This window comes from Eupeodes corollae, chromosome 3 (genome assembly GCF_945859685.1).
Source record: "Eupeodes corollae chromosome 3, idEupCoro1.1, whole genome shotgun sequence".
In the NCBI taxonomy this organism is placed as follows: domain Eukaryota; kingdom Metazoa; phylum Arthropoda; class Insecta; order Diptera; family Syrphidae; genus Eupeodes; species Eupeodes corollae.
In genome coordinates, this window is record NC_079149.1 from 113,732,955 (window position 1) to 113,749,782 (window position 16,828).

General features: G+C 32.8%; 1 protein-coding gene across 1 annotated transcript in view; it reads right to left on the minus strand.

Moving 5' to 3' along the window:
* Positions 1 to 326: 326 nt before the first annotated feature.
* The window catches only part of LOC129949633 (roundabout homolog 2), a 116,200-nt gene continuing 99,698 nt past the window's right edge, over positions 327 to 16,828 (minus strand). Inside the window, exons 11-12 of the mRNA XM_056061205.1 lie at positions 16,640 to 16,823; positions 327 to 4,493 (exon numbers count right to left, since the gene is read on the minus strand). Of these exons, the coding sequence (XP_055917180.1) occupies positions 2,918 to 4,493; positions 16,640 to 16,823 (1,760 nt within the window). The 3' untranslated portion in view covers positions 327 to 2,917. The remainder of the gene's footprint in view (positions 4,494 to 16,639; positions 16,824 to 16,828) is intronic.

Sequence of the window (16,828 nt, forward strand, 5' to 3'; positions counted from 1 at the left end):
AACAGACAACAGACTAATGCAGTGCGGCGAGGGTGGAGATTGATCAGTACCGCATCCAGAATGCTTGTACGGTGGAAGTTCGAGCCTATTGGACCATGGGATGAAACGGAGGCAGAAGCTCATGAACCTTCTTTGTATTCCTTCTATTCTGTTTACATGGACTGAATAAAAGGGAGCCCATATTATGTAGCCATATTCCAATATTGGTCTTACAAGTGATATATAAAGAAGTTTAAGAATATAAGGGTCGCGAAAATTATGTGAAAACCATTTTATAGATCCGTGTCTTATTTGCTTTTTTACTAACATAGTCATAATGATTGATTTTGAGTCAAGAATAATATCTAGATCAGAGAAAGTAGAGAGTTTAGTCAAATAAGAAGAGTCTAATTGATAATTGAAAGTCAAAATATTTTGTTTGCATGTAAAACACATTGATTTACATTTGTCTATGTCTGGTAAAAGCTTATTTTTTTTAAACACTATTCGCGAAAACTATTTAGATCATCTTTTAGGAGTAAACAGTGGTCAAGAGAGTCAATACGTTTGAACATTTTAATGTCATCAGTGTAAATTAAAACAGATGAGTGTTTTATAATAGAAGGTAAGTCTTTAACGTAAAAAATAAACAGTAAATGTCCTAAGTGGCTGCTTTGTGGTACGCTAGAGTTGCTTTAAGAATATGATGACCGCTCATTTCTAAAAACTGCGCTGTATGATCTTTTATATATAAGTAGGACGGAACCCAACTAACAATCGTTAAAGCCTTGGGATTTAAGTTTGGAAGTTAATGTTTAATGGCACAATTCATCAAAGGCTTTACTGAAGTCTGTGAAGACACAGTCAACTTGTTTTCGTTTTTCAAACGAGTCTAAACAAAAAAACTGAAATAAAAGAGGTTAGTATCTGTTGATTTATTTTGAACAAAACCATGTTGACTGTCACAAATTATAGACTTACAATTTCTTAGCTCATCGTATATTACCAAGTCATTATCAGCTTTTGTTTCATTATATTTAATCAAGGCCTTGTTTCTTTTATTTTTTAAGTTTTTTAGACAAGAGTCAAACCATGGAGGAGATTTAGAAATATTGCGTGGTTTTCGCAATGGTGTGGTCTCATAAAATAATTTAAAGAGAACACAGTAGAATTTATTGCACATAGCATTAATGTCGCAGTTCTTAAACAAATAATTTCAGTTAACATTACATAACAGGTGGAAAAGTTTATTGAGTCTGCATTTTTTAAAGTTAAATTCAAGATTTTCTTTGGAGCAATTAGGAACATTACATACATTTAAAATAAGAGTAAGATCTAATGCTGGGTGATGTCGGTCTTCTTCGACAAGTAGGGTATTGGCTGAATTTACAGCAATATCAGCATTCGAGAAGAATATAAGGTCCAATATTTTGTTGCAGTTTTTGACAATCCCATTAAAATGGATTAGTCCAATTTGATGAGATCTGTGGAATGGGGTCTGTTTAGTCCAGATCAAGTTTGGAAGATTGAAATCTCCTAAGACTAGTGGCTCAATTTGATCGTTTATTTTGTCTATGCAATTAATTAAGTTTTCATAAAAGTTGTTAAGAGAGCTTGGAGGTATATATGGGACCTTAAATTAGGTTAGTTGTAAATCCTTTAATAACTTCTTTAAAGGATATAATTAGGTCTTAAAATAAAGATCTATAAAGTATGACAGTTTATAGCAACCATAGCTTTATTTTCTATTATTTATTGAACCTCAAACCATTAAAGCATTCAACAATACGTGCAAATAATTAAATTACGTTCGGGAAATGTTCGTCTATTTTGCTACGGAAAAAAAATCTGAACAAACTTTTTATTGAAAATTTAACTTCTGTGATGAACTTTATTTCAAAACCAATGTTTAGTGTGTATATGGGCGGGTTACTTGAGTCCATGAAGGTTTGAGAACGGTAATTTTAATCAAGCGACTAGCAATATATAGGTGCCACACAGCTCATACCACATTGGGAATTCTGCAAGAAGTACTAAGTATCAGTTCCGCTGTTATGCGGTTTCGAAAATTATCGAAACCGTGAATGAATTTCAACTTACCTTTGAATAATCTTTATAACTTTCAAGTTAATAAGATGACGACAGTGAATAAGAGCATAACTACCCTGTTTCAATAGAGTGCAGTAAATAGGATATGATCTAAAGCTGAATGAGCTTTCATCTATAGCTTTCACGTTTACAAATAGTTTGAGAAGAGAATAGTAGGTATCTTCAATTAAAAATTGAAGTATCAAAATGTCTCCATGTAAATTCCTAGAGTCAGCCATCTTGTGCTACTCATCCGTTTGAAGTTGCGTTGCATCGTGTGTTCATAACATTAAAATTGCTCGTATTCGATTTCTTGACAGCTGTCAAACGATACCCTAACATTTTGCTGGCAAATTAAATATTAAAAAAATTACTTATTTGCCCTGGGCAATATTTTAAAATTCCACCTAAGAACCTTAAAAACTAAGAAAACTAAAAATTGTTTTGTTTGATATGTAAACTCGTAAAAATAATATTCCTACAAGACTTTTTCATGATGTCATCATCATTGTCTCATCCCACAGCAAAACAAAAGAAACTTCTACATTGGTTCATAATTTACTGCAAAGCCTTTTCAAAACCTTTTTTATGATTAAAGTTGAATTCTGTTTCGTAACATATCCTAATTTTCTTGTTTTTCTACACTCTAACTTACAGCCTCACTATTTTTCTTATTTTGAACAAAGCGATTTTTTTTGCGCGTGCATCTGCATAACTTCGAGCAGAAATATCTCCAAATATAATTAGTATTTGCCTGATGTACCTTTTATAGTTTTAGTTAATCTTTATAAACATTATTATTTATTTTGTTTTTCATTATATTAAATTAATTTGTTTTGTTTTTATTTATTTACACAATATCACTCTTGCCAAAACTTGTTAGATACTTTTGCGATCCGGCACTACAATTAATACTATTTATATTGGATTTACTACTACTTACTAAACGGCAACTCTCATCGTCGATTATGGCACCATTGTTGCTTGTGTCTGTTGCATTGGAGTTCCTTTCACTGCAGTTCGTTGTGCTGCCGCTGCCGCTGCCACTGCAGCTACCGTTGCCTGAAGTTGTCTTATATTGATATGCGTCGCTACTCACTGCCGACCATGTACCGTCCTTGGCCTTAACATACAAGTGCTGCTTGGCAGGCAGCTTACTGCCAAATTGATCAGCATAGTCATTCAGGAGCAGATGATTACTGCTCGAGCAATAACTGTCGTCGTTATTGTGCACTGCAGTTGTCGGTGGTTGAGCCGTTGCCGCTGCCGCCGTTGTCCTTCCTCCTAGGAGGGGGGAATAGCAATTCTTGTAGCTGTTGGTATTATTACCACCACCACCACTACTACCGTTACACGCAGTATTTATGTTATTATCACTCTTGAAAAGTTTGGGATTACGATTGCGTTTCATTGTTCCACACTCGGGCGCCACTTGGGAATGGTGATTTTCGTTGTGGCTGTTGCTGTTGTTGCTATGGGTGGGGGAGAACGTATTGACCATTTGATGCTGCTGCTGATGTTGTTGGTGGTGGATGCCAGCCTTAAAACCATTCAGCAACGAATGATGTTGCTGCTGTTGGTGCTGGTGGTGTTTGGAGGGGGATGAAAAGGAGGAGGGCGACGACGACGACGACAATGCCGATGCCGAAGTCGAGTTGAGGAAATTTGGAATGAATGCGTTTGTTGTTGTTGTCGTTGTGGCTGATGCTCCAGCTGCCGATGCGGAGGACACTCCAAGCACTCCAATTGCATACGATGGGGGAGATGATGAGGTCGTTGAAGAGGACGTTGACGGCGATGCCGTTGATGATGATGACGTAAGATTTAGGTTATTTATGAGATCCATTTTATTTTCCGTTATGTTCATTTTTGGTGCTCGGGAAATTAGGTTTGATACTCCCACCCCTGCTGCCGTTGCTGCTGCCGCCGTCGACGACGATGATGACGATGTAGACTGATGCTGCTTGTTATAATGCTGGCCCAGCTTACTAGGCTTTCCCATTGATTGTTGAGGGGATGACTTGGTCGACTTTGATGTTGGTGGTGGTGGTCCGAGTGTAGCTGTAATATTGCTGTCCTGGCTCATGGGATAATTTGTGTCATTGAAGCAGCTAGCATCGAATCCATAGTGGGCGCTAGGTGGTGCTGAATACATCCCTGTAGCTCGATAGTCACCGAGGATGTTATCCGTCGAACGGGCCATTGCTGTTGTGTTAGCTTTTGTTGCTGTCGCATAACGATTCTGATACAATTTGGCATTTGCAACTAAATTCGTTGTTGCGTACGCGCCACAGCTATCATAGAGGGCGGCTGTGATGGCAGCATGATTGTTGTTGTTGGCCGACATCGACGACAGGGTTGAGTTGGGATTTTTAAATGTTGAACATGCAACTTCAGCGTAATCGGGCATATTAAGTGGAGTTAGCCTGTAATTTATTAGACAAGAGAAGAGATGAGTAAAAAGTTAAAAAAAAAATGAAAAATACAAAATGGAGGTACATATATATAGATTTGTATGTTTTTTTATGTGTATGTTAGAGTATCGTTTGAATTTGTAAAACACAGAAACACAGTAGCTATAAATGAAACGGATGTGAATACATAAATTTACAACGGCATGTGTCTATTATAAAAACACATTTTTCGGATGTGTCACTTTTTTGTAATCGCATCTACGTTTTTTTGTTGTTGTTGTGTTTTTTTGATAATTTATTGGTGCTCCAAAGCGTATTTTTTTTTAAACTTCTAAATGGAGTTAAATTTAAGGGTTAGGGTCTTAATGTCGTTTGGGGTATGTTATGTTGTTGAATCCTTCATAGCGGTTTGATACATTTTGAAAGGAACCATTCGTCGATTTGAAAAGGGGTGTAACATTGGTTGCTAAAAAACAGGCTACTTACATATGTACGGTATAAATATTGAAAACATATAAATACATAAGCTATATCTTTAACTTAAGTGTTTATTTGCTAGTTACTTACACTTTAGTTAATTTTGGTTTTTACTTTATTTCTTATGTAGTTTTAAAAGGTGTTTTCCAGGATTTTTAAGTTCAGCTTGACTTTTGGTTTAATTTTAGTCAAATTGATTGTTTGATTGTTATTTTAAATATTTAAATAATCCAAATTTGACTTTTGATATTTGAAATTATAAAAATGTTGTCTTCCCAAATTCCAAGGGTGAATAGCTTACAAAAACACTTCCATGACTATGTGAAATAAGACACTATACCAATTATTCTTTCCAATACTTGTATTCCATTTTTTCACGGTCTTACAAAATTCTTGTTTGACTTTAATTAACTATGAGAACCTAAGGCACAATTAACGAAACGAAACCTTAACTACATAAGAAAGATGATGGAAGATCACAAAGTTAACTTATCCCGAGAAAAAAAGAGATCGAAATTGAGACGAGACTCAAATAAATAAGAATACTGCCACAAGGAGATTGACATTTTATTCAAGACAAGACTAGAAAACTTTTCCTTGTCAGCTTTAAAAGGAGCATTTAAATTATTTTTCTAAGCTGAAAGTGATTTCAAAAGAAAATTAGTTTCAGGACTATATAAGATTTGTTGCAACCGTTGTGGGTGGATGATCTTTTTAAGAAAAACAACTACGATACTAACTTATATTGCAATTGTATCATTTTCTTCACCAATTGAAAGGAATTTCAAAACTGGTTAATTTCCAGACTTTTGTCAGAACGAATATCAAAGCATAAATTGACACTTAACACTCGCGTGGGAAATGACAGACTCATGCTTTTTGAGATTCTGAAATGATTACAATGAAAATTTGGTTGGGGTTCTACAGGGAAAAGTTCTAGGTCCAATTTTATTTACAAATAATTGTTGTATTTGTAAATAAAGTTTGAATTTCATTTAAAAAGTGAGTTGAAATTTATGAAGCTAATAGAAAAAAGATAAATATTTAGGCCAGAGATTTAAACTGGTTGCTTGCTTAATCTAGGATAACATGAGACAAATACGAATTTCAATATATTTGGGCTTATCGTATTTAACAAAGGGTTTGTACTGTCAAGAGAAAAAAAATCAGTCTTAGGTTAGGTGGTTAGGTTAAAGTGGCTGTCCGTGATGGAATAGAACACACTTAGGCCAATTTAACAGCCCATTGTGATATCACTTCAATCTTGAGGCTTTCTCTCGTTTGAGTTCCTAACGAAACGTGAGAGCTTCTGTAAAAGTTCGGTTATGACTCCTGTTATCTGACTTATATGCGATCTGCTTAGAGATAAATCTAAATATCAGTCTTTTATTATGCCGAAGTGAAGATTTAAGGACTATTTTCTACAATATCCATAATAATGAAATGAATAACGTATGAGCACTTCAGATTTAGAAATAATGCTCCATCTACATTCAAAAACTTGTTTAAATATTTCAAAATCTATTCATTTTTTAAAAAGAAATATTTTCAAAAATTATGCATCACTTTTTTTTTGATTGAAAGTTGATAAAATTACAATGGGTAACAAGGTGTTTTTTTAACCGACAGTCAATTATACAATTTTTCATAGCTTTAGTTAAAAATCACTCTACCATGTTAGATTTTTGAGATATCATCTTTTATAAATCTAAAAAAAACTTATCTATGGTCAAGAAAGTTAACGTTAAGTTCTTGTACCCAACTTTATTTGGCCTTTTTTTTTTTTGGGACTTTGGCACACATCTAAAAAAAGTGATCGCTTGGTGCAGTTAATGGGAATTTCTTCATCGAGGCGTACTTTTTCGAAAAAGAGGTTGGCAAAACGAAAAGATTTTTCAGACTTTTTTAAGCCAGAAAATGAGGATGTGGTATTGGACAATGTGTGATTGCAAGCCATAGGTATTTTGAGCGACAAATTTATTGAGCTTGTTTGCTCTCAAAACAACACCTCGACTTAGGAATGCTGATGATTTTTGAGCTCATGTACATTTTTGAAGTATTTTTCTTTAATAATTTTCGTGATAACTTTTCCTTAAATCCTTAATCTCTGTTTTTTATATTTATTTATAAAATTAAAATTAATCATTGACAGTAATTTTTCACTCAAATAATGAATCCAGTTTTTGAAACATGGGGGTTTTCAATAAGAGTGCTACAAAAGTGTTTTTAAATAAAACACAAACGGCTTTTGATAGGAATACAATTATTTATTTCTTTTAAAGTACGATTAATGCCGTTACATATGGAAATTGATTTCTCTTGAATTTCCACCATGGGCACGCTTATAGAAGTAAAGACGCTGCAATTTCACGTTCGATATTCGTACGAAGTTCATTAATCGTCACTGGCTTTTTTGCATAGACCAAAGACTTGACGAAGCCCCTGGGAAGTTTAATTGTGACATTGCTGTGTGGCTTTTGGCGTCGTCCTGTTGCAACCACATGTCCTCCTATCATCCAATTGGGGCCAAAGATATTAGGTTATCATTGAACGGTAGCGATCCCCATTCACAGTAACGTTCCGGTCTTGAGCATCACGGAAGAAATACGGCCCAATACCGAAATCGGACCACAAACCACACCAATCCGTAAGTTTTTCGGGATGCAATGATGACCCATATAGTGCGTGTGGATTTCTTTCTGACCAATATCGCATATTTTGTTTATTGACGAAGCCATTCAGCCAAAAATGAGCCTTATCGCTAAAAATGATTTTTCGATGAAAATCCGAATCATTTCCAAGTTGTTGCTCAGCCCAATTCACGAACATATAACACGCTTCTGGTGGTCAAGCGGCTTCAGTTCTTGCGCTAATTTAATCTTGTGAGGAGATTCCCAACGCTTAAGAACGACGTGCAGCAATATTCTCGACACTACGGGCACTTCTTTATCTCACTGACACGCGAACATTTTGTACTGTTCTTATGGATTCAAATCTGTCTACTAGACGCTCAATTGTTAGTCTACTAGAACGATTATGACGTAAAAAATTGGAAGTAGCGCTCTTAACGTTGAGGCCACTGACTCCAAATTTTGGCAGGAAATTTAAATAATTTCGACTCGTTGTTGGCTCTTATATTTTTCTATTATGAAATGGCAAACTTTACTAATGAGAAATTTGAAAAGAGCGGAAAGAAATATAGCGTGGTGTTCTGTCCTTGTCGCTCTATTTTTGTAGTGTTTCTGTTGAAAAACCCTGTACATTGAAATGGAGACAATGTCGAAGCTTCTTCAAAATCATTAAAACTAAAGATTCAAAGTTTTTCAAAACTTTACATAGAGTCACGTTAACCGCCATAAATATCATCAAATCTTTTAAGAAATTCTTACTTTAACATTTTGCTTTCCTAAAAACATTAGACTCTGAAAGGTTTAATCTTAAATTGTGAAGAGAAGTTGATTTACATTTGAAGCTCCGTTTAACTGTCACAACAGTGCACTGTGTTTAAATCACCTTTAAAAAAAAACAAGACAAATTTCCAAGCGTTTTAATTTAATTAGAAGTTGGGATTTTGTTCGGAAAGTCTACGTTCCATTAACATTATATTTCCTTTTGAGAATGGGTGTCATTTTAAATTCGTCTCTCTTGAGGCACTGAAGTGCTAACAATTAAAATATATATTATTTGACATTAGCCAAAGGTTGTTTTTTAGTTTGTTTATTTTTAATTTGTTTCATTATTCTGATCTTTAAAGGTGCCAATTACTTAAAGGACCTTATTTTAATTTCAGTGTTTATCTTTATTTTTTGTTGATTCAGTCCGAAAAAATATTCTACATCAACAAAATATTTTCTGTTTTGAAATAATTTGTTAACCTTTATTAAAAAAAAGTCCAATAAAATGAAGGAGAACGTGACTAAAGACGAGTTGTTTAATTTTTGCTGAATAAAAAATACATACAATTAAAATCTCAAAAGTTAGGTAAATTCCCAAAATAATAATTCATAATTTTAGTATGTACAAAAGATATAACTTATATCGTTTCAACCCATCAAACTTATTGTTATAATAATTATTGCAACAGGAGACCTCCACTCTGCAATGTTACAACAAAACGAATTAATTTAATTTGTTGTTGTTTGATGCTTACTTCCTATGCTTTCCTTCATCGAATTCCCTTCAAACCCCCTTCAAACCCGCTCCAATCCCTTTCTCTATTAGTTGTCATTAATTAAAAACCAAATGACTCCAAAATCACAATTTCTGTCAAATCGGCACCCGAACACACCACAGAGGGAATAAAATTATCATTGGGCACATTTGTTGTTGTAGTTATTATTAGTGTGAGTGTGTGTATATGTATGTGAAAGTACATACCACTCATTAAATCCATCCGTTGTCAAAGTGCCTCCACTCCATTTCACTTCAATTTACCGCCTTCTGCTCACCCTTTTTTGTATTCTTTATATCCTGGCGCGCTATAACGTAACCCCCCTTCACCCTCCTCCTACCCTCTCATCCATATCTATATAGGTAAAAAAATTATATTCTCACGTTTTGTCTAGTTGTTGCCTCTTTCCAAGCCATAAGGCCCAAATGAATCTCATAAATTTTGCTGTTGTTTTTCCAGGTATACAACGAGTCAGGTTTTCTGTCAAAATTTTCAATTAAAATGCGAACTCAGGTAGAACGACCTCGAGAGGACGAGAACGCAGATGACAACAAGGACGATAGATATTCCAGGGGGTTCCGCAGCAGCAGCAGCAACATCAGCAGAAGCAACGGTGCTATGGCGGGAGGACGGTCGATGGCGTCTGTTTTGTGGCTTAAAACGACAACCAGCGCAGCGCCAGCGGTGTATAAACGAACAATACTGTGACACAGGAATAATGAGGATGTGCTTAAGTGGGAGAAAGCGAGTATACATCAGGAGCTAACTCTTACTCCAAATCGCTAGCTCTATATCACAGCCTTCAAAAGTCCTACCCCCCTCCCTACTCCTCGTCTATCATCTCAATTGTTATGTTTTAAAATTATACCCTCACACATATCTAAGGATTCATTTTGAGTTAAATGCGTAGGTAAGCTTTACTCTTGTTCTTTCCCGCATCCAAGATACTAGGTATACCTATAGGAGGCACTTTACTTTGTGTGGCTGCGATTAGTGGCAGATGTCGGTCGGTATACGCTCTGTATACGCAACATAGGATCTAGCCTTGCTAAAGGTAAGGTATACCCACTACTTGCTACGAAAAGCTGTTTTGTTTTTGGTAAATTTTATGACTTTCGTCGTCGTGGTAAAATTAAAGTCATAAAAATGTTCTGGCAACATCACATTAAAATACTTACGTAGTTACATAGTCATACTTGTTCGAGGACCTTCATCCTACAAACATATTACAGAGATGATGGAGGGAAGGATGATCAAGTGTTTCACACTGATGCTGAATAGATAATAATCTGAAGTAATTAAGTTTTTGAAATTTGCAAAATATAAAATAAATTTTATTGGATACCCAAATTGTGACTTGGCAGAAGTTTGTCAAAAAGGGAAGGGCCGGAATATAAAGCATGTTGCGTGTGCATAATTTAAAAAGTAAAAAAAATGTCATTTGGGTAATTTAGAAGATTGTCAAAGTTCACAACAACTCGTCAAATGGTCATCACTCGAAGTATTTGAAGGGTCAGGTGTATTTCTGTGGGGTCCATTGTAAGTTTAAAGTATGATAGTAAATTATATTGATAAACATAATTCTTCTTATAAAAATAATGAGAAATACAATTTGTAGAAATTATGACCTTAACGTTAAATTCTTGAAATTTATGGACCAATTTCGAAAATAGGCATGACATAAAAGAAAATGTTGGAAGTTGTCATTGAGATAAAAACTACTTATTTTAAAATTTAAAAATCAAACTATTAATTCTTAAATTTAAGGTTAGATAATTTTATGCCCACAATCCGAAAACTATAGAAGCACTGAGATCTTGAAAATTTGGAGCGAAAACAATTGGCAAAATTTGAAGAAATTTGAAGAAACTAGATTGGTTACAGATATTGTAAGGCCTTTGCATCATCGTTTCGCTCGTACCGCTGAAAATATCGCAGCTGTAAGTGAAAGTGTTGCCGAGGACCCAAATGTGTCGATTTCTCGTAGTTCTCAGGAGTTAAGACTATCTTACGGCACATTATAGCTTATTTTGCATTTGGATTTATACCGACGCACATATATACGCCAGCTCACACGATAACTCAAGCCACCTGACCATTCATAACGCCGTAGATTTTTCGAATGGATGGTTGAACAACTGGCTGTGGATAGCGATAAAACGACGATGATAGAAAGTCACCATCAATTCGGAGCGTTATGGTTATATGATAACCGATTTTTTTGTCTTAGATGAATACAACTTGGTGAATATGTGGTTTCAACAAAAGGGTACCACATAACAAACAACTCGAGCGAATATGGCTTTATTGCAACATACATTTTATGTCCACGTAATTTATCGTCGTGAAGATATTAACTGGCTACCAAGATCATTCGATTTGACACCTCTGGACTTTTATTTTGTGGGGCTACTTGGAAGACAGTGTTTTGTAGATAAACCTTTAATTCTTGATCTCTTAAAACCCAACATTCGTCAAGTTATCGCTAAATACCGCCCAATATGTGTTAAAAAGTGGTCGAAAATTACCTCAAAAGAATCGATGCTTTCAACAATTCGCGTGGTGGTTAAAAGATAAAGTGTTCCGAATATAATGTCAATGTTCAAACTTTATATCTTCATAAAAACAAATGTTTTTATGTGTATAATTTACGTTTACGCTTAAAACCACAAAATTGTTAACTCTGTATTACTAACAGGGCAACGATACCGATTTTTTTTAGGAAAAATAATTTTCTAAAATTTCTTGAGAATCATATATGTAGATAAGATTAATAAGTGTCAGATATTAGTCGTTGAAATTTTAGTGACATTGAATTCTAATACATTGAACCAAAGTTTAAAAAACATTTAAGATATTTTTGAAGGTTTAATTCTCTAAAAAAATGTGTTGCAACTTTTGTTTGCAGGTCTTGAAATTTTAGAAACATTGTCAGAAAAACCAGTTAAGGATAAACAGCATTGGACATTTTTTTACAGCATTAAGTTATGAAAAAAACTTGTCTCTAGGCGACACGAGAGAGTACTAAAAAAAAGGGGCCACATTTTTAGGGCATTGTTTTTTCGAGGTTCCAAGAAATTAGACCAACAACAAAAAAATCACTCTGCTCCTTTCACGTGATCCAAAAACTATGTAGATTTTGAAAACAGAGTCCTATTTTTTAAAATACCAAAACTGTTACCACTTACTACTAAAAATAAAATAAAAAAAATAAAGCGGCCCAACAGTCCTTTGAGAACTATCGCCTCTCAACCATTTCTGTGAGCAAGTCCTGTTGTCAGGGATGGAGGGGACCTACGGCTAATTTGAGAAAGCGCTTTTCATGACAAGATATACTCTGGAAACACTTGTTTATTCCTTGCAATAAGCAGTACTAGTGATACAAACTTCAGGGGAAGACAGGCAGGGATTCAACCCAAGACCTCTGTCATGATACAACTTACTACTGCGATATCAAAATTATAGTGTTACTTGTTTTTTTTCCAAAAATGCTGCGTTCAAAGCTTACTAATCTTTAAGTTTAGACTTTTTTATCTATCGACTTCAAATTTGAAAATGATATCTGGTAGTTTCCGGTGTAAATTTGAAACAAATTAGTCAAACAAATTTTTTTTATTTATTTTTATTTATTTATATTTTTTTCTGGTACTTAAAGAAGACACATTTTTTTCAAAATATATTATTTCGATTCCAGAAGCTCATGGTATCAAATTCGTAATATCGAGATATGTTTTCAATTTTTTGGAATAAATATACTAAATCCGATCACTGCAAAAAATGTATAAAGCATTGAATAAAGAGCAAAAAAGCGGAAGAGAGATAATTTCCAACGTTTTATGTTTTCGAAAATGCAGTTGAGGACTCAAAAACCTTTCAGTTTCCTTGATTACCTTAGAAAATATTTTTATTCTTATTAAAAGATTAATTTTGTAGTTGTCTAAAAAGCATTATTTTGAAATCCTTTCCCAAAATTAAAAATGGGGTCTACCACGATATCTAGAAATTAATTATCTAGAAAGTAAAATTCTCGAATATGAAAATCTCGAAAACAAAAATCTAGAATGGAAAAAATCGCGAAAACAAAAATTTAGAAAATAAAATCTCGAAATGCCAAAATCTAGAAAAAAAAAAATCTCGAATGCAAAAATCCAGAATGTATGTTTGAATTTTTGAGGCAATGTTTAAAATTCGCGCGAATTTTAAACAATGCCTCAAAAATTTAAACATACATTCTGGATAACTTACTTCTCCTTAACCAACTTAAAGTTGACAAGTAAAGTTATCAATCATACAATTGCACATTGCTACACATGCACCTTTCCTATTGTTTGCAAAAATTTTGTTTCTTCCTCAGAAAATAAAATATTGGGTAAACTGATGTATTTGTGTTTTATTGACTTTTAACTTTTCAAAATACAAAAAAAAAATCTCGAATTTATTTTTTTTCGAGATTTTTTTCTAGATTCGAGATTTTAGCGTTCTAGATATTTTTTTTTTATTTTCGAGATTTTCGGCATTCGAGATTTTTGGCATTCTAGATTTCGTCATGATCCCTTAAAAATGCTATCCTATCAGTACCACAAAACGTGAAATAATTTAGCCATCCTATTTGAAAAAAAAACAACTGCTCAAAGTCTTTGCCTAGTCATTTTTTTTAGAATTCAATCGAATTTTTTAATAAATTTGCAACCAGAAAAAATACTTATTATTTTACAAATTTTTAAGGATTCCTTTTTTTCATTAAGAATTATAAAAGATTATTTTCAAAAACAAACTTATCTGAAAATTCTTCAACTACCAGATTAAAAAGTTAAAATGTTCAAAGAGATATATTAAACGACGTTAAAAATAACATGACCGAGTTTTTTACATTTTAAGAATTGAATTTAAAAAAGAAAAACAAAATTTACTACCCCTTTAAAATTGAATGAATTAAAATAGTCCAAATAATATTTCTATGATTCGCAAGAGCACATTTTCTTTTTTTCCAATATCATTTTAAAAATCTTTTCATTTTTGATTATTAAATTCATCAAAATTAACTTAAGGTTAGAAAATAAAAATTCGAGTTGGAAGGAGTTTAATAGTTCCATATTTTTTAATGGAAAAAATCAATTGACTTTGGCTTTTATTAACTGTCAATATGAAGCTATTGTAAAGGTCCGATCTGTCGAATTGAAAATTATGACATTTCTAGACGTTTTAATGTCCCTAGATTTCAAATAAAAGCTTTATAGGGATATGCCTGTGCGTGTGAGTGTACGTACGTTCGTACGTCTGTAAGTTGGGTAAGCTCTTTTCGGAGTCCATATCTCAAGAACCAGTAGAGATATCGACTTCAAATAAATTTTGTTATACTGATTTCAATGCAGAAAGATGCAGAACGGACTCTAAAAAAATTGAGACGATGGGTTTAGTTACCATAGCAATTAAAAAACGAAATATCTCATGAACCAATAACGATAGCGGCTTGAAGTAAATTTTATATTATATAATGTGACGTGATATAAAACATGTAAGTTTTGAAAAAATATGTTAACGGTTTTTTTATAGATCTAAAAAACTGAAATGTATTTTAAATTTTGTATGAACAAAAAATGAATTTATCTACAAACCAATTTTATGCAACGAAGACTAATGTTTTCGACATCTTATTAAATTTATAAAAGAAAAAGAAATTGACAGTTTTGACCACAAAAAAAATAAAACCAATACAAAAACAAGTTCGATTTAAGACTTAAATATCTTTTTAAAAATTAAAGATATTGGCCTTAAACTTGTAAAAACTAGTTTCATTTTGTAACAAATAAACAATTCAATATTTAGTTAATTTTTGGGAAAGATCAAAATGACAGTTTTCTTACATAGAATAAAAACCTAAAAACAAGTTACTAAAACTGGGTAAAAATGGAGTTTCTTATAAAATAATTGAAAATTAAAAATATTTATTTAAAACTATTTTCATCTCATATAAATATTTCTTATAATAATCATTAATATTTAATTAAAACCCAATGGTCAGTTTTTGTATAACAATAAAAATCTACAAAAAAAATTCTACATAAAATTTGTAAACATTAACTTTTGATTCTAAATATCATATGAATAAATGAAGGTATGGGCTTCAAAATGATTTTATTCTCTGCCAAATTTTATTGTTTAAGTAAGATAACTGAAAGAATCCAATTTCTTTTTTTTTGTATATAGGAAATAAAACCTTTCAAAAAGTGCTATTTAAATTGTAAAAATTCGACTAGAAAACACGTTAGATAAAACAGAGATCAAACTTTTTTTTCGTAAGGAAAATATTTTTGATAACGTTTAAGAAAAATTTAAATTGACAATTTTTTTTTACAAAACATGAAAACTTAAAAAAACAACAATGGTCTCAGACAAACCAAAAAATTATTTATCAGTATCGCATCCCAGTTTTTTCGTTTCTTCTTTTTTTTTTCTTAAAAAAATGTCCCATTTCTTAAGTGTAAAATTTGATCTCAGATTTTTGTTTTTTTTTTTAAGTAGGTAATGGGGAAGTTAATTGAAATTTTCCAGTCAATCAACACTATCTCACAAATTTGGATCAATCTAAAGTACAAAATGCAACCGATTTTATTCTTCTGCATCTACCAGGATTTATAAAAGGCGTAAAAGACAAATATTTTAGTGATAAAATATTTAAATTCACTTCACAAATAAAAATCCATTACCACCTTAAGCATAAAAACCTTATTTATCCAATACGTGATGTGTTGACACTATTTCCATATAACTGACTTGTTTATTCCAATTAACAAAATTACAAGGTCAGATTACTGACACTATATAAACAAACCTAAACTTCATTAGACTGATACCTCACATAAATTGACAAAAAAGACTCAATCCACAAAAATGTATTACTTAAATCAATAAGAAAAAATAGGACACAGTTCGTCAAAGGACATTGGCCGTCATGTTAACATAATTAAAACATACCAAAGTGCCTATAAGCCTTCTCGTATATATGTGTAAGCCAAACTTCTCTAACTAATAGTTTGTCTTGTGAAATATTAAAAATAAACAATATGAAATCTTTATGCCTAATCAAACTCATCGACCTTAACCACTCCAATTTATAAACATACGAACATTCATAGCTTAGCTATGTTAAGGAATATTGTGTGTCCTTTAAGAATGAAATATTAATGTCGCACTAAAACAGAAAATAGAAAACCTTTAAGGACAACATTCCCAACAAAATAATAGAAGTGGAACCTTAATCCATAAAGAATATGGATATCGATTAAAACGTTAAAGCGTGCCCTCCATACCGTGTTTATATGTCATACGATACGATAAAACTTGTTAACCATAGCAATATTTATATAAAAGTTTGAAGACGAACAAAAAAAAACATGTATAGGTGGGGCTGTGGGAATGAGCTTTGAATGTTTAGAAATAATACAAAGAAAAACTATGTTAACAAGGATAAAAACAACAACCTACAGAAAATAAAAACATATACTCGTACCTTTCATAGTCCGGAAGGGGCAACGTCGGATGCAGGTGTTGTGGTGCGTAATCCGAAATTGAATCTTTTGTTGTAGTAACAGACGTTGCCTGTCGCCAAACTCCTCCAGTTGGATCAATCCAAACTCCATTCGCATTAAGTGGCAAAGTTGGAAATTTTCGTACCGTTCCGATTGCGTGATTTCCTGAA